Source organism: Poromitra crassiceps (assembly GCF_964638095.1).
Source record: "Poromitra crassiceps genome assembly, chromosome: 6".
In the NCBI taxonomy this organism is placed as follows: domain Eukaryota; kingdom Metazoa; phylum Chordata; class Actinopteri; order Beryciformes; family Melamphaidae; genus Poromitra; species Poromitra crassiceps.
The window spans coordinates 4,248,526-4,271,805 of NC_139627.1; the positions used below are offsets into that span (position 1 = coordinate 4,248,526).

Below are 23,280 nucleotides of genomic sequence, written 5' to 3' on the forward strand. Positions count from 1 at the left end.
GTGTGTGTGTGTGTGTGTGTGTGTTAGTTAACTAGTCATTTATTTAGAACAATCGTTTTAAACTATAGTAAAACTGTACCTTGTACTCAGCTGTACAGTCGTCGGCTAGATGATTGACGTGCACTGCAAAGTTTCCCACCCACATTTTCTCCCAATCAGATCGAAGAGGCGGGCCATCGCGTTATTCTCTTGACAAAATGGCGACTGTTGTTGTTTTGCCGCAGGGTCAGTAAATAAATCCACTCTTCTTTTCTAATATTTCCTGCAATTATCTGCAGAAATAACAGCAAGAAACCCCCTAAGCGTCGCCAGGGTCGGTTCGGTGTGGACTGAGATGAAAGGAAAAGAACGGTCGCCGATTAAAAAACGCTCCCGGGCCTTGGACGATATCCGAGACAGGGGAGGATGCCACCCGACCAGCAAGAAAATGGGGGCTATCTCGGTTTCCAGTGGGAGTAATAATGGGAATAGCAGCTCGACTAAAAGTGACGGCGGCGGCTCAACGAGAAGGAGTTTGCTCGGTGAAAAGAGGGACAGAGAGTTCGAAGGGCACAGCCGAACCGGGACTAACCACAGTTACCAGGCTGCCGCCGCCGCCGCTAGCTCGCTGGGTAAAAACCACAACCTGAGCCTGACATTAGATCTGGCCACGCCGCGGACCAATTCACGGGCCGCCGGGGGGGACCAGCAGCGTGCTCAGCCGCCGCCGAACACCGAAAGTGAGTACAAAACCCTGAAAATCAGCGAGCTGGGCACTCAGCTGAGCGACGAAGACATAGAAGACGGACTCTTTCACGAATTCAAAAAATTCGGAGACGTGAGCGTGAAAATTAGCCGCAGCAACGACGAGCGGATAGCCTTTGTGAACTTCAGGAAGCCGGAGGACGCCCGGGCCGCCAAGCACGCCCGGGGGAGGCTGGTGCTGTACGACCGGCCTCTGAAGATCGAGGCCGTGTACGTGAACCGGAGGAGAAGCCGCTCGCCCGTGGAGAGAGGAGACCCGTACGGCGCAGCGGCTCCAGGCCACAGACATTTGCACACGCAGAGACCCCTCTCGCCCACCGGGCTGGGCTACAGAGACTACCGGCTGCAGCAGCTGGCCCTGGGGCGGCTCCCTCCTCCTCCGCCGCCCCCCCTGCCCAGAGACCTGGAGCGGGACAGGGAGTTCGCCCTCTTCGAGGCCAGCCGGGCGCGTCCAGCTTTCATCGCAGAGCGAGCAGCCTTTCGCGAGGAGGATTTTATATCTCCAGAAGATGACCAAAGAGCCAATAGGACGTTGTTTTTGGGCAACCTGGACATAACCGTTACAGAGGCGGACCTGAGGAGGGCTTTTGACAGGTTTGGGGTTATAACAGAAGTGGACATCAAGAGACCCACAAACAAACAAACCAGCACATATGGATTTCTTAAATTTGAGAACCTTGACATGGCCCACCGTGCCAAGCTCACTATGTCTGGCAAAGTAGTGGGCCGCAACCAAATAAAGATAGGATACGGTAAAGCGACTCCCACCACACGCCTATGGGTCGGTGGACTTGGACTCTGGGTCCCTTTAGCTGCACTGGCCAGAGAGTTTGATCGCTTTGGCACTATAAGGACCATTGACTACAGAAAGGGCGACACTTGGGCCTACATCCAGTATGAAAGCTTGGACGCGGCACAGGCAGCGTGCACCCACATGCGCGGCTTCCCGCTGGGGGGTCCGGAGAGGAGACTGCGAGTGGACTTTGCGGACACGGACCACCGCTACCAGCAGCAGTTCTTGCAGCCGCTCCCGCTGCCGCCGTTTGACATGGTGGCCGAGTCGTTTGTCCACCGGGCGACGCCCGAACGTCTGAGGGTCAGGGAAAGGACTCCGCCGCCGCTTCACTTCAGAGAGAGAGAGCTGTTTCCCGGCGCAGAGTGGACCAGCCCCGCTATCCGCGACCGGGTACGCGCCTCGCCGTTTGAGCCTCTGGAGCACTTGGAGCGCGAGCGGCGTCCGAGGGAACCCTGGTCTCTGGAGCGTGAGCTGCAGGGCCGAGAACCTGTGCGCAAGCGACGCGTCATGGAGGACGGGCGCCATCTCGAGTGCTCCCCCGACAGCACCGAGAGGACAGTCAGGCGTCGGCGCGCCTCCCCGGACGGCAGTCCCGGGGGCAGCAGCAGAGAAGGAGGGCGCTTCAGTGACTCAGAGCGCCCCCTGCGGGGCGAGAGACCCTCTCCGGCGCGAGAACGTCGTGGCAGCCTGGAGCGAGGCGCCGTCGAACGGAGACTCAAAAGCCAGAGCCTCTCTGAACGGGGGCCCTCGAGCGGCGGGGTTTCCGCAGCAGCGGGGGAGCGTAAGCGCAAGGCGGCCGATGGCAGCAGCAAAGGCCCGGCCAAGAGAGAGCGCTCCGAGAGCAGCTCTAAAGGCAACCAGTTGTCCAAGCCGGACGGCGCCAAGCTCGGCCTGGCCTGGCACGGCATGCTGCTGCTGAAGAACAGCAACTTCCCGGCCAACATGCACCTGCTGCAGGGCGACCACAGCGTGGCCAGCGACCTGCTCGTGGACGGCGCGGGGACGGGGAGGCAGGTGGGCGAGCTGAAGATCACCCAGCGCCTCCGTCTGGACCAGCCCAAGCTCGACGAGGTCTCGCGTCGCATCAAGGCGGCCGGTCCCGGGGGCTACGCCATCCTGCTGGCGGTGCCCGGCAGCACGGAGGAGGTGTCGTCGTCGGACCCGGCGGCCTCGACCCAGCGGCCGCTCCGCAACCTGGTGTCCTACCTAAAGCAAAAGCAGGCGGCCGGCGTCATCAGCCTGCCCGTGGGAGGCAGCAGGGATAAAGACAACGCGGGCGTCCTTCACGCTTTCCCTCCCTGCGATTTCTCCCAGCAGTTCCTCGACTCCTCGGCCAAAGCTCTGGCCAAAACAGAGGAGGACTATCTGGTCATGATTGTAGTTCGTGGAGCATCTTAAAAAAAACAAGAAGAAGAAACAAATCTGAATACTAACTTCAAACGATGTAAAAAAAAAAAAAAAAAGATCTATGTCAGTAACTATTGCATGCTGTGTGTTCTGCATTATGGGGTACACGAGTATGGCTGTTTGGGTGTTTCTGTGTTGCCATGTAAGCCACTCAAAGGAAAAACAAGTGCCCTCTCACTAAAGTAACAGGTGTTTTAGGATATATGAATTGCTCACCATTTTAATGCCAGTGCCGTACGAGGGATATTTAAGGAATACAAATTAAGTTGATACGTCAACATCAGATACATCGTATAGAAGGCACTCTAGTCTCTATTATTTTATTTATTTTCATTTGCAAAAAGTAGCCTATTTCAAACATTCAGTTCTACACTACTACAAAAAAAAAATCGACAAAAGTTAGGAAGTTTGGTCTTATAATAAACAAGAAATTCTGCTCTATACAATTAGTAATCCATTAGATGTCTCTTCAAGGGAACCACAAATCCCCTGGTAAAAGCTTTGAATGACAGAGCAATAATATTACCGTTATAGTCTGTCACCGTGTTAGCTGGATACAGCAGGCATGACATATTAGAATTTTGCCGTTTTAATGTGAAGGTGTTTTTAGTGGATGCTTTGGTACTGCAGTTACACAGCTAATCTCTCCGGAGAAAGAACCGTGATAATTTTTCTTAGCCTAGTTCCTATCAATTTCACTTACCTATGTTGTGAATTCTGTTGAAGAAATTGTTGCGTTATGTTCAGCTTCATGGTTTGGATTTGAGTGAAACTTTATGAAGGCGTTCTTCTTCTTGGTTATTGGAACACTGAATTATGTCAACTTTATGTGGAACGTGGAATACTAATAGTCATAGATATGAGAACACTGCCCAGTAAACAGCCCATAACACAATACATATAGCATAGTAAAGGAAATACTAACATGTTTTTTTTCCAGTTGTCATATTTTTTTACTTTGTGTTTTATTTCGTGCATCCCTACCCTAGCAATGGCTGTGTAATTGTGATAAATATATCAATATAAAACATTCAATAGTAATGGATAAAAAGGCATAGGCTTAAAGGAACACACTGCTTATTTTCAACCAGCTTTGTATCATTAGAACATCAGTAGTATATCAGAAAACTGTAAACGGTTTTGAAGTCTGTCATTTAATTTGACAGTTATTGAGTGTTAAAATGTGGACCAGTGACATCACTGGTCCACACTAACTCAAATTAATAACTCATTAACTCAAATCAACTCTCAAACTGTCAAACTAGATGATGGTTTTGAAGTCATTCATCTAGTTTGAGAGTTGATTTGAGTTAATGAGTTATTTGAGTTAGTGTGGACCAGTGATGTCACTGGTCCACACTTTAACACTCAGTAACTCAAATTAAATGACAGACTTCAAAACAGTTTACAGTTTTCTGATATACTACTGATGTTCTAATGATACAAAGCTGGTTGAAAATGGGCAGAGTGTTCCTTTAAGAATTTTGTGTTGATATTTGCCGGTCTGTTTTCTTTTTTTTTTGCTTTGAAACCAGTAGGTCTACCAGGAATAACCCTTCAGTATCTGCATATTAGTGAAATGTTCGTACTAAGTAATGAATACTTGCTATTTGTTCAGTAAGTAGGTCTGTGTAATTTTACAAATTTCAAACAACTTTCAACAGTTTCTGTTTGAATCGGAATTTTAGATGTCTAAAATTGGACAATATTTTACTCCCAACATATTCTGAAGGCCGACTTACAGTGTTTTTTTTGTTGATGCCATTGTAGGTTTGTCATGCAATAGTGGCGCCGCACACTGAATTATCATTTGCTTAGTTTGGTTTTTTAAACGTGTATTGAAAAAAAAATCAATATGTGGAAAAATGGTTGTATGTGTGAATCTGACCCGCCCCCCACGTCAACGTTGGACTCCGGAGGAGACGAGAGCGCGGGGCTCAAAAAACCCCTCGACAGAGAAGGCGACTAGTTGTTTGTGAGTCTTCACTGATTGAGGCAGCCGTTAAAGTTGTGTAGCCCGTCTGCACCTGTGATGATGACTTCTGTTTAAAAAAAAAAAAGATGGAGAATTGAGCATTGTACACCTGATCTCACGGGAGTGGAAAAATCCCGTAGAGCCCCACATGCGAAGCTGTTCACATACCTGCGAAGTGCATTTGTGGCACTCATGTGACCTCCAATATCAATAAATTGTTTCATTTGAAGGGAAACCTGTTTCTTCGGTGGAAGTGAATTGAAGACACGAGCTTCCTTAATTGTGTTTTCGAAAAAGGAGTTGTCACTTGAATTGTTGTTTCTGCACGCGGGAAAAGGGAGCTCATTCATCTGTTTGCAATTTGTGTAGAACCAGTAAGGAGAGAGACCCCCTTCCCTGGTTCATGTGAGGATCGCTGTTTGCTTACAGGCCTTTTCTGACCTCCTGAGTTGCCCACCATAAATTAAGCCGTACACGAATCCCCTGTTTACCCTGTTCCTCTCTGGGCACATTGTGAACACCTGGGCAGGAACCGAGGAGCCTCCACTGCCCCGTGTTCACAACCAGTGTCCCGAGTTTGCCGTGTGAAACGGTGACAGAGGGGCACGGGGGGCCTTAACGGTCTGGGGAGGCCAGGGCCCGGAGCAAACAACAGCACATGCCTCGATCCTGTTGTCTTGTCATCACACAGGCCCCCTCGACACCATTACGCTTAACGCGTGCTTTGTTCCTGCTTCTGAATAGGAGCTGAAGGAAGCCCATCATCACCGGCCGCTCACACGCTCCACTTGGGAGATTGTGGCTGTCGAACCTCACCGAGTTGAACCTCTTTGTCTTTTTAGAAATACTCGGCCCACTTTATGATTTGATTTGACGTGATGATGTTTGTGCTCAGGGAAGAGGATCGGCCCCCCCGAGTCTCAGCTAGGAATATTGTTTGCCACCGTCGCGTTTTGCGTCGTCGTCGTCGTCATGGTGTTGACCTCTGACCTGAACCTTGAGGAGATGAGGGAAGATGTTTACTCTGTTGAAGCTGCATGAAAACCTTGGCCATTTGTTTCCAGCATCAGCCTGGAGGTTCTGCGCCCAACATGGAGATGCAACCCGAAAAGGAAGGGGGAAAAAACAACGTTTTGATGCTGGTGGAAGGAAGGGAAGGAATCCACACTGCAGATCCCCTCCCCCCCCCAGTGTCCACCACTTCTTCTTCAAGACCTGTTTATTTTGACTTTAATATGCCCTTTTTGATCAGTTAAGCCCCTTTTACATAGGAACAAAGTTTCCCCATCTCCTACTACCATCCCTCTTAGTCGTATTAGTGTTGAAAACGAATGCGGTGTCCTTCCTGTGCTAGAAAAGGATGCCTCGCCTCGCTGGAGAAACATTGCCATCTTCAGGACCAGGGAGCAACCTGCCTTCTCCTCCTCGCACAGTCAACCACCACCTGACACAGCATCACACTCAAACGCACACCCCCAAAATCCTGGATGGAGCTGGTCTCACTGTGCTAAGTGCTGTAGACAGAGCAGGATGCTCTGGACCTGCCAGGTCTGTATCGGTGGCTTAGGCAGATAAGGTAAGTATACAGTGTCAACACCACATGCTTTGCCATAGTTAATGCAAGATGCCATTCTCTCGTCTTAAGCTATCTTATTATCACCAACAAGGATATTTCCACGGATAAAACTGGAAAAAAAAAAAAAAAATCAACGATAACGCCACAATCCACTGCCTACAATCAGGTTGTTGCTTTAGCCGCTGCCAGCTCAATAGGAATCAACACAACGTTCAAATAGTGATAAATGAAGCTTTGTTAATGAAAATTTTTAAGTGCCGTATAATTTTGTAATTAATTTGAAGATATGTAGCTGCAGAGGCTTTGTTCTTAAAACTAGACAAATGTTTACCTATATTGTGATATTGCTGTAAAGAAAATTATATATTTATAATGGTTGAAGTGCTTTAGCGGTATAGACTGAGAGGAATGTATTCAGACTATGCATATTGTCAGACCCTCAGAATTTGGCATCTTCGTACAATTAGACTATTTGTATACGTTTGGCACGCTACCGTGTGCTCCATGGTTTTTTTGCAGCCTCATTGGGGATAGTAATAGCACTCACTTTAAGGTTTAACATGTTACTAATGGCCTAGGGGTTTTCAAAGTCTGAGACTGTGGGCCTCCCCCCCCAGACAAAGGTTGGGAAAAGCCCCCCCCCACTCAATTCTTGGATGCCTATGGGATCATGCTTATGTTATTTGGTCCCATAAACACTCAACAGTTGTGCCAAGATAGCCTGATATTGCTGTTTGACATATTTCAGGCTACACCAAAATACATTAAAAAAGTTGGAGAAACAGTAAAATCCCACAAAACTACTGTATCTCTAACCAAATCACACACATTTAGGCTATTCTATGTGATCTCCTTTTGATAACTATTTTTTATTTTTTTACTTCCATTCACTGAGCCTCCCCTGAAACTGCTTGGAGCCCACCTGGGGAGGCCCACCTCCCACTGTGAAAACCCCTGGCTTGGGGGGGGCACTAATTCAATAGTTAACTCCAAAACCAGAAACTAAATTGGTCAAATTCAATTGTGATGTCATGTACAATCTGGAGATGCCTGAGTTGGTCGACTCTGTACTGCTGTACTGTACCGACAACTGGATGAGGAGACAGATCTCTCTCCTGTTCCTGGCTGTGGGAGACAGTTCAGTCCTATAGACTGGACCGTTCTAGGCCACTAGGAAGAACCTTTCACAGCTGGAAGTCATTGCTATTCCCTTGCGCGTGTCACATTCCTTAATAATATAGCCAATTTAGTCACAGTGGCTTTTAGATGAAACAACTAAAAGACAGATGTAGATTATTTCTTATCGCATCAAGCATCACTGGGTAAAGCATTAGAATAAAACTAAGTGAAATATCCTAAACTCGATTATATGAAGGTGAAAATGACACCCTTAGGTTCTGGCACTAATGTCTCCTTTGCAGTAGGTGATGACCACACATGATAACAACCGCACTTTATCAGGGTTCCTATGCAAGTATGGAATTTGATTGTAGTATTTTCCAGTTCTGGAAAAGTATGGAAAAAGGAAAAGAGCGTATGGAAAAATATTCGTTTCCAGACTATTGTCTATTGTGACTATCTGACTATACATTTTTCTAAATAATCAAATTCTGAATTTAGACGAGATGAATTGATAATACAAGCAAGTGTTTTATCATGGCATCAGAATGTAACACTCCCGGGGAGTCAAAATACATTGCGACGTGAAAGGTAATATGCTGAAGTAGCGTCTGGAGGTCGCCTCGCGGTGACCCCCCCCCAATGGTATTGATGGAACAGTCCGAGGTTTAAATGGGTCAAAGTTGCACTAGGGAGAAGGGGTGAGAGTGGCCGACCCGTTTCAAATCCTGACCCAAACCAAGTTGCTTTGTTGCCTATAAACCTAACCGTTGTTTTACTTACCTTACCTAAACCTAGGGCTGGGCAATAATTCAATATGATCGTTCGTCATCTTTAAGTGGAATCATATTGTGATGATATGAAGATATTTTAATATCATGACACATTTCTGATGTCTAAATTGATGATGAAAAGCAAATGTTCCATATCGCCCAGCCCTACATCTCACATGTGAGACTTACACACTTTGACTTACAACTGAACATTTAGCCCACTTGTAGAAAAGACATGTACAGACATATATATATACAGTATCGTGTCACCGTTCAGCCTAAAAATACAGACAGAGAATTCTGGAAATTTTAGTCTGGAAAAGTATGGAATTTTTTTTTAATGGAAAATGTGTAGGAACCCTGGTTAATGAAATGGTTCCATCTCCAATTTAATTTGAGACTTAAGAAGCCCCAGTCCTCCTCATATAAATCCCATCAGATGACGGCGGTTAGCTGGTCAAACATAGCTTGTGTAAATGAATGGAACAGGCAGCCTGGACCTCACTGATACCAGTATGCCTTTCAGCCTGGTCCCAGTATACTGTATATACAGTATGTGTATGTACTGTACACGTGCCACTGTTATTTGACTATTACAGAGAGTTAGACTAAAGCTGTAAGGTGCACAGCAAATATAATCTTTCGCTCAACAACTAAGCTGCATGAATATTATGAAGCCCTTTTGGAGCGGCTGTATATTCCTTGGTAATGTGCATGATTCCAAAATGAGTTCTACACCATGTCAGCAAAAAACCACCAAACCAGACACAGACTCTTACAAAACAAACAACATATAGCAGAGAACTTCTTAGAAATCGTAGGTAACACAAGTTCCTGGATGACAAAGTGAAATGAAATGGTGTGGACATAATATACTCAGTTCACCCTCTTTGTATTAAAACAAGACATTTTGCAATTTCATAAAACTATACTATAGTCGGGTTTATTTCCAAAGTGTATGTATATGTAAATTTGAAAAAATCACAACCCTTTCTAAAAGTACCACAATCTATTTTATAATTGGGTGCTTTTTGTGCAATTTCGTGGATATCTCATTATGGATTGAAACTCTTCATTTGGAGATCTTTATGTCATTGTCTATTTTGCCTCCACATTACTGTTAGAAGGATCATTCAGTTTGACTGATGATTTGTGAAGGTAAGCTACAAAAAACATTTGTATCAGTACAAAAAACAACACAAAAACACAATCAATTGACAAATAGTAGCTATGATTGATTAATAGTACCTTTGATAATTGCAGCGCAGTTAATTTGAATATAAAGCTGTTATATCAGTATTCACCCTTTTAGTTGCACAAAACCAATTTTAATCTCCCAAACAAGCCTTTTCTGATCTCACACTTGTACAACGAACACAGTATTGTAAGTGAATCAACATTTAACATTGTTAAAGGGACAGCTCACCCTAAAATCCAAAATACATATTTTCCCTCTCACCTCCAGTGCTATTTATCCACCTATATCGTTTTGTGTTAGTTGCCTGAGTTTTGGAGATATCGGCCGCAGAGTTTCTGCCTTCTCTCCAATACAATGGAACTGGATGGCACTCGGCTTGTGGTGCTAAAAGTGCCAAAGAAATACATTTGATAAACTCAACAGCAATGTCTCTTTCCAGAAATCATGACCCGGTTAGTCACGATAATCCACAGACCTTGTTATGAGCAGTTTCATGTAGGAACTATTTTCTTTTGACCAAACTACACCCGCTAGCTGCTAGCTAGTTCCTACAAAAGAAAATAGTTCCTACATGAAACTGATCACAACAAAGTCTGCATGATCTTGAGTAACCGGGTCATGATTTCAGGAAAGAGACGATGCTGTTGAGTTTTTCAAATGTATTTTTCTGGCGCTTCGAGCACCACAAGCCGAGTGCCATCCAGTTCCATTGTATTGGAGAGAAGGCAGACATCTCTACTGCCGATATCTCCAAAACTCAGCCAACTAACACGAAACGATATAGATGGATAAATAGCACTACAGGTGAGAGGAAAAATATGTATTTTGCAGCTGTCCCTTTAACTGCTGCTAAGATGAAAGTTTAAGACATGTTTGTATGTTTCCCCATACAGAGTTTCAGTGGAAAGCAGTCAGCAGTCTGTTCCCAGGCGTCCCTACATACCTACAAGTGTCGTCTACCGTGAGTAGCCTGTTGCTTTCATGTATAGTACACTGGTACATTGACAGTCTGAAATGATATTTGAGTGTTTTTGTTGTCGCCATTATGCCAAGTATTTGTTGGGTTTACATTTGAAATTGAGATGAAAATCGATGGAAATGATTTTGTGTTTATTCACATCTGTATGTCTGCAACATTTTTAACGAGTGTGTCAATAAAATGTGTTAAAGATGATGCGATCTGTCTTTCTTTGAGGCGAGGGGACATGTTGTCTGGTGTCAGTGCATCTTTTGCTGAGCTGTCAGAATCACAGAAGGACAGTGGGACAGACAGACCGAGTCAGACGTCAGTTTATTGCAGCTGATTGCGCACTCTGTAACAAGGCTTACTTACACATGAACGACATGGGCTTTGAGCATGAGGTCTATGATTGGTGAAGCAGATTTTCTAAACTCAATCAAGAAACGTAGTCCAGGAGCCACTTCAGTGAAAAAATAATACTTCCACAACAACTGCATTTGCTGCAATTATAATGTAATATTATGATGTCATCAAATACATAACTTTTAGTAACTCGGCACCATATCAGTGGTGTTTGAGACATTACCCAAGGGACATAAAAAATCATCAAAATATTGCTTAAACATACTGTTCCTTAAAATACCCAACATTAACTGTAAAGAGTATAATAATCCAAGAACAAAATCTACTTTTAAAGCATCAAATATCTTTCATACATGATTTATGGTACAAAACATTCAGTGGCCCTCTAGTGGTGAATGCAACTGATCAGCCAAAAGAGCCTTGATTGCATGATTGTAGTTATCGAGACAATACAAAGAGCCATCATTGTGAAAGTGAGTTGAGGGGGGAATAATTTGGTAGTAATTGAGGCAGCGTTCTTTGAGTATAAACCTTCTAGTACCACAAGAGGGCAGCGTAACAAAACAAATGTCCATCGCTGGATTTTTGGGCCATTCTCAAGTGAAGACTTGGAAATGGCTGTGAATTATGGTTGGTCATAATAGTGGTTTAAATTGTATACACACTGTCCAGTCTAGTGTTTCTAGACATAAGGTTCAAGTTGTAGGTAGGTTTCTAATGTGTCTTTGGCTCACATTACAGGAAAGTTAGTAAAGATACAATACCTTATAAGGCAAACAGTGGTGATAAACAAGGAATCCACTGAAAACACAATAAAAACCTCTACATTAAAAAAAGATTCAACAACCAATAAGACTTCCATATATAATACAATCATGGGTGGTGTAGTAGTAAATAGAGGTGGATAAACTATACAAGGTGAGTCGTTTACCCACCTTGTTTGCCCTCATTGATTGGTACGATCTGAAAATATGTGAGTAGAACGTCACTTCCTGCTTCAGCACTGTACCAGAGATTTTCTTCCGCCATTTATTTTCCCATAGACATTTAATTAAATGCTTATAAAAATAGTTTTACTTGGTCAAACCAAACGGTTCAGCTATATTTAGAATCTGGAGAGACCGTAGAACATTTCACTCGGACCAAAACTAAAAAAAAAAATCGAAAAAATATTTTCTTTAAATCCGCAGATTTTTACGTTTTGGTCGGAGTGAAAAGTTATGCGGTCTCTCCTGTTTCTAAATATATCTGAACCGTTTGGTTTGAACAAGTAAAACTATTTTTATACGCATTTTACAAAATGTCTATGGGAAAATAAATGGCGGATGAAAATCTCTGGTGCAGTGCCGAAGCAGCAAGTGACGTTCCACTTTGGCTCTCTCTATACAATATGAGTGGAAGTTGCGTTGCCTTCAGGCACTGTAGTAGAAGTATAGGGCAACATAATCCTACCAGCCCAGTCGGGGTACTGTTTAGCAGGTAACGGCATTGATTTGTTTATATGAGCAAAGTCGGCGAAAAAAAACACATCTCAGAAACACAATTGGTCAGAAGTTGTACACAGAAACATACAGATAACAAAATGCACCATAAACAAAGAAAAACCCTGCTATTTCAGTGGAGCTGGTCAGCTCCTTATCGATCCCCCCCCCCCCCTCCATCTATGATCAATATATTCAGCCGTCACTTTAAGTCACTTGAACGAGCTACTTCTCTCAGGAACTTTAGACGTTCTTCTTTGACGAGCCGGTGTCAACGCTGCAGTCAAAAGGAAAGTGAGTGCAAGCGATCGTTCTCTGTGTGCGTTTGCATAGAACAGCAGCTCAGCCTGGGGGTTTTGCCTAATATAAAGATGCTGCATGTACCGGTTTACAAAAAGTCCTTAAAATGCGCTTTTAAAGGCAAACAGCAGCGACAGGATTTCATATCGATCAAAATCATACCTATAAATGCTAATAAATGATATTATGCAAACCCAGTTCTGTGCCAAAGAATGCTTCTGTTGAGGCATGAGAGATGACGTTTATTTTTCCTGTTTCGCTGCTCACAGTTATTGTTTTTTGGCTTTGAAAGGCAGATTATATACATTGTTTTGGAAGCAGGTGACACTGAGCTCGCCTCGGCTCCCAGACAATTGACTGAGAAGAACCGAGAGGAGCCTCAGTCCAACGCTGAGCTGATTGCTCAGAGTCTGAACTATATGGCAGCAGAAGGTCAATGAGACAATGTCATGCAACATGATCTTACCGTGGTCCAAAGTGCATGTGTGTGAGTACAGGTATAAATATAGAGCTTCACAAAGGGATCAGTTGAACGGTATCTCTTAACGGATATGATGCCTTTTCTCACGTCACAGAAAAACTAGTTGTTTCAAAAGTTGTAGTATCAATCGAGCTCAAACAACACAGTCTGGCTTACGTGTCAGGCAACGTTATACTGTATGCAATGAAAGTCAACACCTCGCCTAACACGGCTCTAAACGTTATGGAGACATGTCGTCATCGCTGGAGTCAGGCGTTAACCGTCAAATCCTTACATTTCATTTCCCATCATTTCCTTGTGTGTGTGAAGAGGCAGAGGTAACTGACAGGACGTGATTAGTTTTGTTGCGTTGGCGTTGGCGTTGGGGAACACACTACTACAGACTGATGCATGCACTCCTGTTGAGAAGACGACGATCAAATATATGTTCGGAAAAGTGAAATTTTGGCTTTGATAGGTTACAAAACATGATCATCTATTCACTAAATGTCCCTGCTATCTCCTTGGACTTCATGTAACTGTGGTCATAATCATCGGTCTCCTCGCTCGCACTGTCTTCTGTCTTGTTGCCCCCCTGTGAAAATCTGGGTCATTTTAGGTCCTGCCCATGAGCTGGGGGTCACATTCAGGTCTGTGGTATGCGGGTCCATGCAACACAACACACGGCCACCGGGCGTGCTGCTTCAAGATGGAAGGCTTTTTTCCCCCTGCTTGTCCCCCCCCCCCCCCCCCTCTACACAGCGCCATTGTGCAGCGGCGGGTCGGGGGTGAAGCAGCCGTTGGACTTCCATCGACTCTCTTCTCTCTTGGCCAGCGCCAGCTTCTTCCTGGTGTGCCAGCGCTGAGCCAGAGGCTCCAGGAAGAGGGAGACGGAGGAGAGCAGGTAGCAAACCCCAGCCAGGTAGAAGGAACAGTCATAGGTCTGGGTGTAGTCGTACAGGAATCCTGCAACACAGGAAGTAGGAATTTTAGCAATAAACACAGGGACAGGAAGGAAGGAATTCTGAGTGGATTTAGCAATAAACACAGGACACTTCAGTGAAGGAAGGAATTCTGAGTGGTTTTATGTTTGCACTGGTATCTGTCACCTTTGTCCACTCTTCATGAGTTTGTATCCCGTGCAACAAGCAGCAATTCTCCTATTTAAAATATACGCCATTTATTTAGCGTACGCTTTCAGACCAGACAATTCATACTACGCATTTTTAGCATGCGTGACCCCATGTGGGAATTCAACCGGTAATGCTGATGAGAGCTGCAACGATTAATCGATTACTCGATCGACAGAAAATTAATCGACAACTATTTTGATAATCGATTAATCAAGTACAATTTTAAGAGAAAAGGTCAAAATGATCTGATTCCGGCTTCTTAAATGTGAATATTTTCTGGTTTCTTTACTCCTGTATGACAGTCAACTGATATTATCTTTGAGTTGTGGACAAAACAAGACATTTGAGGGGCGTCGTCTTCGGCTTTGGGAAACACCGATCGTCATTTGCTACCCATTTTCTGACATTTTATAGACCCAAATAACGAATCGTTGAATCGAGAAAATAATCGGCAGATTCATCGATTATGAAAATAATCATTAATAGTTGCAGCCCTAATGCCGATCGTGTTCGGTGCCGCACTTAACAACTTTGCCGGCCTTGTTTTTCTTATTCGTTAAGTTTCGTGACGCCACTTTGATCATGTTCCACTTCCCACGGGTGAGTCAGACTGCGCCAAGTGGCCGGAGATCAGATGAAAAGCATGTGTCTCAGATCAGATCAGATGAAAAGCATGTGTCTCAGATCAGATCAGATGAAAAGCATGTGTCTCAGATCAGATCAGATGAAAAGCATGTGTCTCAGATCAGATCAGATGAAAAGCATGCGTCTCACATGTGTCTCAGCGTTGACGGCCGCCCGTCGAGACAGTCGGAACGGCAGTTAGGCGTCCTGAGGGCAAGGCTGGTCAACAGGAAAGTTAACACGACCTGTGGTCGGATGTCAGGGAGGGGATCCTGCTTTGCCTAACGTCAATGCTTTCCTACCACGAGCAGCAGGGAGTGTAAACAGAGCCACATGCTATTTCCGTACCACCCTGGAGGGGGTCGTTAGTCATCTCTCGACCCCGAAATCCATAAGCTCCTCTCAGGGGATTGCCTAACAAAGAGGGCAGGGTACCATGTCACTGAGTTCAAGGGGAACCTCCCCCCCCCCGCCACCCCCCTCAATTGAGGCCAAACGTTACCAGAAAGGGCAAAGAAAAGTAATTTTTCCTGGAAAAGCATCAGGGTGTTCACAGAAATGTGATGTGGGTCACGATGATCTTAGTGAATCACCGTCTCTGGAGGAGATCGGTGGTGCAGGCCTCTCAGTGTAGCTGAAGAACGACTCGCTTCATACGCCAGTTCATCTGTCCAGCGGTATGATTCATTATGATGTTTGTTTAGTCGTCTAAGAACAAGGCGCGCTTCACTCACTACGAGGAATTGGTAAAGCATCCGAGAGATCTCGACGGAACCTTGAACTGGAAGTATGAAAACCTGTTCCCGGGATTAAAAACAGCTTTTCTAAGACAAACAAAGACAGTCTGTCACCACTTAAAAACAATAATGTGACTCAAACCCGGGCCATGAACACGTCGCTGTTATTCCAAGGCTCTGACTTGCCTGTGGGGCAGGAGGAAATGTGAACCGGTCACCCCTCCATGCGTTTCTGTCAAAGCAAACCCCAAAAAGCCCCAAAACCCCCCCGTCTGTGTCGAGGGCTGGACTAACTGTAGGTTGTTTTTCTCTTGTGCGTTTCGGCTTACAACACACGGCATAATGACACACGCACGCACGCGCTCACCCACTGACAGACAGACACACGTGTGTGCACGTACGTACGTACACACACACACACACGGACACACGCGCACGCACGCACGCACATGCACGCACACACACACACACACACACACACACACACACACACACACACACACTCACACACACACTCTCTCTCTCTCTGGTGTGTTGCCAGGAATTTGGGGGCCCCATAAAAAGATATGCTGTGAGGCCCGTTGAAATATATGTTCTTAAAAAGGCTTATCAACCCCACTGACTGATCCCCCCACTCACCAATCAGAAGATTTCGTTGGTAGGCACGCCCCCCCCCCCCCCACACACACACATACACACACACAGAAACACACACACACACACAGAAACACACGTGCACAAACCTCGTCGTTCTACATCACAAATCACTCCAAAATATAGGTCATGGTCACCGGCCTGTGCAGTGTGTGTGTGTGTGTGTGTATGTGTGTGCAGTGTGTGTGTGTGTGTGTCTGTCTGTGTGTGTGTGTGTGTGTGTGTGTGTGTGTGTGTGTGTGTGTGTGTGTGTGTATGTGTGTGCAGTGTGTGTGTGTGTGTGTGTATGTTTTGATGATGACGTGATTGCTTTTACCTGCCAAAGGAGGCCCTGTGAGACAACCCAGGCCAACGAAAAACATGGAGAAGCCCATGGAGTTGTTGAGTTTCTCCGACCCGACCAGGTCCACCTGCAGAGGTGGAGAAGACATTAGACCTCAGGCACTTCACCATCTGACCTAGCGGAGGTCAGTGTCTATTAGATCAGAGTGGTTCTCAACTGGTCTAGCCTCACGACCCACATTTTTTCTTCGTCATTAAAGGAACACTCCGCCCATTTTCAACCAGCTCTGTATCATTAGAACATCAGTAGTAGATCAGAAAACTGTAAACTGTTTTGAAGTCTGTCATTTAATTGGACAGTTATTGAGTGTTAAAGTGTGGACCAGTGACATCACTGGTCCACACTACCTCAAATTAATAACTCATTAACTCAAATCAACTCTCAATAACTGTCAAACTAGATGACGGTTTTGAAGTCATTCATCTAGTTTGACAGTTATTGAGAGTTGATGATTGATGATTGATTGAGCTTCCAAAACAGGAAATAACACAAAAAATCACGTGCTTCCTCTGACTAGTCCGGGTGGCGTGATTTCTATTCGCACATAGGTTACGCAACAACCACGCCCTGTGCCCGCCTAGGCAGCAGTCAAGCGCCGGGATTGGCCAGGTGCCCATGCTCACGGTGAGACTGACAAGGTGAAGGCCACAACAGACTCGTCCGCCTCGTATAAAGCTTAATAACAACTGATTCACTTGGACTCGTCTATTCATAGTATTCCCATGATGTCACATGCATTTCCCACCAATATGGCACTTCACACTACACACAGCTCATTGGCTGTGTGTGTAATTAGATTGTAATCACCTGTTAATTGATTACAATCAGACCAAGATGTCTGTGTGGTGATGTCACAGAATACTATCAATAAACCACTGGTCTACTTGTTGCTGTGAGTTTTGTATTGTTGTGCTAACATTCTGGTATCATCATCAACCTGTATTTAAACAGGCAAGCTAATTAAGAACAAATTCTTATTTTCAATAACGGCCTGGTGATAAACATGGACCTGGAACCATTCTGCCTGTTTGAATCTGGTTTTCTATTTTGACACTTATGAGCACTCAGAGTAGGTAACTGTTTCTTTAATGATTAATACATGTCAGTTCGTGAATATATTAGTTAATCATTAGATAGTTGCTGATTAGTCGGTCAATTCCTGAATAGAGTGGTTAATGATTAGTAAATGTGAAAATAATAATATTAATAATTGAAAACAAAATATTAAAAAAAATCTATATATACCCCCCAACCCCCCCCCCCCCCCCCCACCCACCACCACCACCACCACATCAATTGGGTTAGGGTATGGTCGTGGTTAAGAAAACCCTAATCTTAACCACATCTATTTTACTTGCTGCATGTTCTGTGTGTTTGAGCTGGGCTGTAGTCCAGTGGTTAAAGACCATGCCTTCCAACCCAAAGGTTTGTGGTTTGAATCCCGGTACGGACACTAAAACCTTTTCAAGTCTTTCATTGGGAAAGCCATAACAAAACTGCCTAGAGATCCATTGTAAGTTACCTAGCTGATGGTCTAGGGGTTAAGGCAGTCACCTTAACAACCGCATTGTATGCGGAGAAGTGCAGGTTCGATTCCTGCAGGGGATTTGAAGTCGTCTCCCCACTCCTCCCTCCCCCCCCACCCCCTCCCTCCTCTGCCATCTCCTGGCTTCCTTCCTTCACTCCCCCTGCCATCTCCTGGCCTCCCTCCTTCACCCTGCTCCCATCCCCTCCCTCCCCTGCCATCTCCTGGCCTCCCTCCTCCCCCCCCCCCTCCCTCCCCTGCCATCTCCCGGCCTCCTTCCTTCACCGTGTTCTCACTCAACCACTCTCACCATCTCTGCAGGGACTGTGCCCGCTCCCCTCTCTCCTCTGCGGGTCAGTCCCTGCAGAGATGGTTGTAGAGTGGTTGAGTGCAAACAGGGTGAGAGGAAGGAAGCCGGGAGATACATACATAGATGGCAGAGGAGGGAATTTTGTTGGAGGGAGGACGGGAGACAGGAGTGAGAAGGACAGGGGGCTAGAGGGAGGAGAGGTCAGACAGTGGGGAGATGGTTGGAGAGGTCAGACAATGGGGGGAGAGAGATGGTTGGTTCCTGCCTTGAAGTCCTCTCTCGTCTCTCTTGCCTTGTCCTCTCCTGCCTTGCCCTCTCTCTCCTGCCTCTCCTCTCTCTCCTGCCTTGTCCTCTCTGTCCTCTCTCTCCCGCCTCTCTCCCGCCTCTCCTCTCTCTTGCCTTGTCCTCTCTCTTGCCTTGTCTTCTCTCCTGCCTTGAAGTCCTCTCTCCTGCCGATGGTGTGGGACAAAAGACTTGCTCCTGGCCAATCCCGGTGCTTGACCGCTGCGTAGGCGGGCACAGGGCGTGGTTATTGCGTAACCTATGTGCGAATAGAAATCACGCGTCCAGGTGGGGTTCACACCAGAAATGGGCCGCTCCAGAGTTCGCTTGAGAGTGGACCGAGAACACCTCTCACAGGCGAACCAGAGCACGGTTTTTAGTCCGCACCAGAGTTCGAGTAGGAGCGTTCACACCGACCCTATCGGACCGTACTAAAGGGGAAAGGTCCGATAGACCGGACTAAACAAGGCTGGTGTGAACCCACCCTAAAATGAGCCTGAGCTACAGCCTCTGAAAGAGCCTACAGCAGTAATACTCAACTGGCGGCCCGCGGGCGCCCCCTGTGTGGCCCGCGATGGAATTGCAAAAAAAAAAAAAAAAATTACAGTGCACCTGAACGCTAGCCTGGGTAAACCCATCCCCCACGTGACCTGCTCTCAGACCTGTTCTCAGTCGCTAACGGCTAGGTAGTGCTAAGCCGCTGCAGCTGTTACACGTCATTGACAAAGACGCACTCTCTGATTGGCCGATCACGGCAGGACTGATGTTGGCAGTCACGCCGTCACTCATTGGCTGCGGGGTGGCTGCGGGTCTGCGCGGGTCTTTCAATCGCCCCAGAAATCGTTGTGAATGGCCCGGAGTCTAGACGCTAGTGACTGGGAACTGAGAGAGCAGGTCACGTGGTGGCTGGGTTTACCTAGGCTACCTGAACGCAACATGCAAGATACCCGCTGAATAAGTGTCCAAATGTTCATGTCATTCTGGCCAATACTCCACTTCTGTTATAGCATTTCAGTCTGGAATATGGAATATCTTTCAATAATCTATGATTTAGCTGCTAAATTGTCAAATACCGCCGTCTGCTCGCTACCCAGGCACTTATGTATGTACTTAACCTAACTAACTATCCGGTGTGCACAACATTGTCAGACTAAACTCTGGCTGACACCCCAAAAACCTACAATCTGCTACAGAAAAATTTATATTGATTGTTTATTAACTGGCCCCTGGCCTTCTATCATTTCACTAAAGTGGCACCCGGGCAAAGCAAGTTGAGTATCCCTGGCAGTGCTGGCAGACAGCAGTGTTGGCCATGAACGCTGGCATCCTCAAGGAGTAGAATAACTTTTTTTTATCATGCACACATCCGTGACCCACTCAAAACGGCCCCGCGACCCACTTTTGTGTCCCGACCCACCAGTTGAGAACCACTGTATTAGATCAAGCACGGGTTTGTAATTGTCAAACGTGGGGGGGGAAGGGGGGGGGGATTTTGTCAGATTGAGAGAGAATATAGATGCTATTCCTGATAGATCATCAGAGGCGGCCTTGATTTCAGTTTGATCTCAATGTACACTAGGTTATGTGTGTTGATATCAACAGATATACAAATCTGCTTTATTATTGAAAGTGTATGTATTGAGATGGGAAATGGTTGCAGTACTTCGCAGAAGGCAACTTTACAGATTTATTTTTTGCGATTTATTTGTCTTGTATAAGCACCCTTTCTACCTGTGTATGCCAATACAATCTTAATCCGATGCAGCTTAAGAGATAGTGCCGCGGACAGCCTGCGGGGACAGCCTTGTATGCTTTGATCAAATTGTAATTAATATCGATTTAATTCGTTCCTTATGTAAGAGACCTTGAATAAGCCCACCGGGTTTTCCTGTCTCTACCTGCACAATCTTTGTTTACCCACTTCTTTCCTTTCTCTGTATTTTATTTATTTATTTATTTATTTATTTATTTATTTATTTATTTATTTATTCATTCATTCATTCATTCATTCATTCATTCATCCATTTATTTATTTATTTATTTATTTATTTATTTATTCATTCATTCATTCATTCATTCATTCATTCATTCATTCATCCATTTATTTATTTATTTATTCATTCATTCATTCATTCATTTATTTATTTATTTATTTATTTATTATATATGTGCAAGTAAATAAACTCAAACTAAGACAGCCTGGGGTGATATTTTCCTGTTCAATCCAGTTGAGGAGCAGCTGTGTGAAATGCAAACTGGAGTCTGTTCTCCTTCTCACCCTGGCCACCCAACAGGCCCGTCCTGTGATGGACGTCAGCGGGCAGGCTTACAGTCGCCTAATACCCCAGTGAGTGAGTGAAGGGTGAAACTGGTCCGACCGGTCCTCCCGCTCTCTTGAGCTAAACTAGATCACACTGGTCATCCTTCCAGCCCAGAGGCGCAGCAACTATCCGCAACCTCTCTGACGTGCGTGTCTCCGGAAAGGAAATGTGTCATATTGAAATGTCAATGTGTAAATGTGAGGCTTTTGTTTTCAGGTGAGATGACCTCAGGATACCGGATTACCGGGTGAGTGTATAGTATCGCCCATAACGACCGTTACTGACTGTCTGCCAGTGTTGGATGACACCTCTCTCTTGTGTTGCTCGAGAGAGAGAATGAGCTAATAAAGAGATTTCAGCGTTTACAGTACGTCGTTGAAAAAGTCCCCTCCCCAACACAAACGCACCGTGTGACTGTAGTGAACTAGGTTAGATTAGGCTCCTAAAACAGGGATGCAAACTAGTCAACCTTTAGGTGACGTTCACCTTTTTGATCCCAATAGGGCACTTGAGTGAATGATCTCTGAGTGGGTTTGTGTCGGCCCTGCTATGGGTCAGCCTTTTCACTCTCCCATGTGTGTGTGCATCTCTGCTAACAAAGTCAATGAACTACAGACTGATCATATAGTAGAATGGAGTGGTGGGAAAAGTCAAGGGTTACAAGAGAGACACAAAGTCTTCCGCCAAGGACCTCACCAACAACCCCCCCCCCCACACACACACACACACAAACTCACTACCTCCTCCTAAACTCAACTGAACTCCCCCCCCCCCCATAAAACTGGAACTCATATCTAATTTAATGCCTGTCTAACTGGGACTGTAAATTCATGTAAATTCCCTGCACATTAATGCCTATTTAACTTAGCCTGTAAATTTCATGTACATTCAATGTAAACTCTTATTTAACTCCGACTGTAAATTCATGTAAATCCACTGCCTATTTAACGTCTATTTAACTCAGTCTGTAAATCTCATGTAAATCCAACGTAAAATTCATATTTATCATCTACAGAACACTTCACCACTCATGTACATTTTGTATATATTTACTTGATTTGATTGCACTTGCAACTTTGCGATTGTCTTTAGTTATCTTCCTACTTCTTATCTCTGTATATTGATGTGACCGCTATGCTGCATACAGACACTAAGACAAATTCCTCGTATGTAACTTGCATACTGTGGCAATAAAAGTGATTCTGATTCTGATTCTGAAGTCCTGGATTCTATTTTAGGGGTCAACGATGCTGCAACACATGATGTTTCTCTCTTCTTCCTTTTTTATTTCTCAATTTCCTCAACAGATTTGTTCTGCATTCCTCTCACTCTTAACCAGTGTTGGGCAAGTTACTTTCAAAATGTAATATACCACATATTACTAGTTGCTTTCATTTGAAAGTAATAAGTTACTTTACAATATTACTGTCTGTGTAGAGTAACTCGTTACTTATTACACTACTTTTGCATTACTTTCACCGTAATAACAGCAGTAGCAGAATGACATTGCTACCCCGGAACCATCCCGAAAAAATAATGTCAACCGCCTTGAAGTCAGTGTAAACAATCCAAAATTCGAAATGTTATTATTTTCCTTTGTCATTGTCATCTATAGTGGTTATTTGCATAAAAACACACAGTTTGATTAGGAAATTATTGCATCTTTATTTAAATGTGTTAAAAAAAATTAACTCAAATTCGTAACTTGAGTTACTTGACAAAGTAACTGGTATAATATTACTGAAATCCTATAAGTAATAAGTTATATTACTGAGTTACTGCTAAAAGTAATATATTAGAAGTAATATGTTACTTTTCTAATGAGTTACCCCCACCACTGCTCTTAACTCTCTTACCACACACACAAACTCTTTTTCTCCTGGTAATATTTCTAGTTGATCAATTAAAATGCACCCTGGCTGATTGATATGGATTTGGCTGAAGAGTGACGACAGACAGGCAGAGAGGGTGGCTGGTCTCCTTACCAGGACGGGCAGCAGCAGGGCCATGTAGCCGCCGCAGAAGATGGCAAAGAAGATGGCGTAGACCATGAGCAGGAGGTAGGAGGTGGCGAGAGGGGACAGCAGGTTGACCAGGCCGCACAGGATCAGGTAGGCCTTGTGGTAGTGGTACTTATGCAACAGGTTCCTGTCTGTCAGCCAGCCTGAGGCCAGCTGGGCTATGGTCTCTGTGATACC

The 23,280-nt window shown here is 45.0% G+C and overlaps 2 protein-coding genes across 2 annotated transcripts in view; one reads left to right on the top strand and one right to left on the bottom strand.

Annotated features, from left to right (window-relative positions):
- The first annotated feature begins 215 nt into the window (after nucleotides 1-215).
- On the top strand, nucleotides 216-4,054 carry LOC310778882 (RNA-binding protein 15-like). The gene has a single exon (XM_083639344.1). The coding sequence runs from the start codon at nucleotides 335-337 to the stop codon at nucleotides 2,936-2,938; it is 2,604 nt and encodes an 867-aa protein (XP_083495470.1). The 5' UTR covers nucleotides 216-334; the 3' UTR covers nucleotides 2,939-4,054.
- A 9,853-nt stretch (nucleotides 4,055-13,907) lies between these two features.
- slc16a4 (solute carrier family 16 member 4) overlaps nucleotides 13,908-23,280 on the bottom strand; it is a gene marked incomplete at its 3' end in the record, with an annotated part of 33,849 nt that continues 24,476 nt past the window's right edge. The window contains exons 9-11 of the mRNA XM_083638798.1: nucleotides 23,068-23,279; nucleotides 16,618-16,711; nucleotides 13,908-14,119 (exon numbers count right to left, since the gene is read on the bottom strand). Coding sequence (XP_083494924.1) covers nucleotides 13,908-14,119; nucleotides 16,618-16,711; nucleotides 23,068-23,279 — 518 coding nt within the window. The remainder of the gene's footprint in view (nucleotides 14,120-16,617; nucleotides 16,712-23,067; nucleotide 23,280) is intronic.

What these genes read in the sequence shown, in the direction of transcription:
- LOC310778882 (XM_083639344.1), top strand. Translation starts at nt 335, where the DNA reads ATGAAAGGAAAAGAACGGTCGCCGATTAAAAAACGCTCCCGGGCCTTG.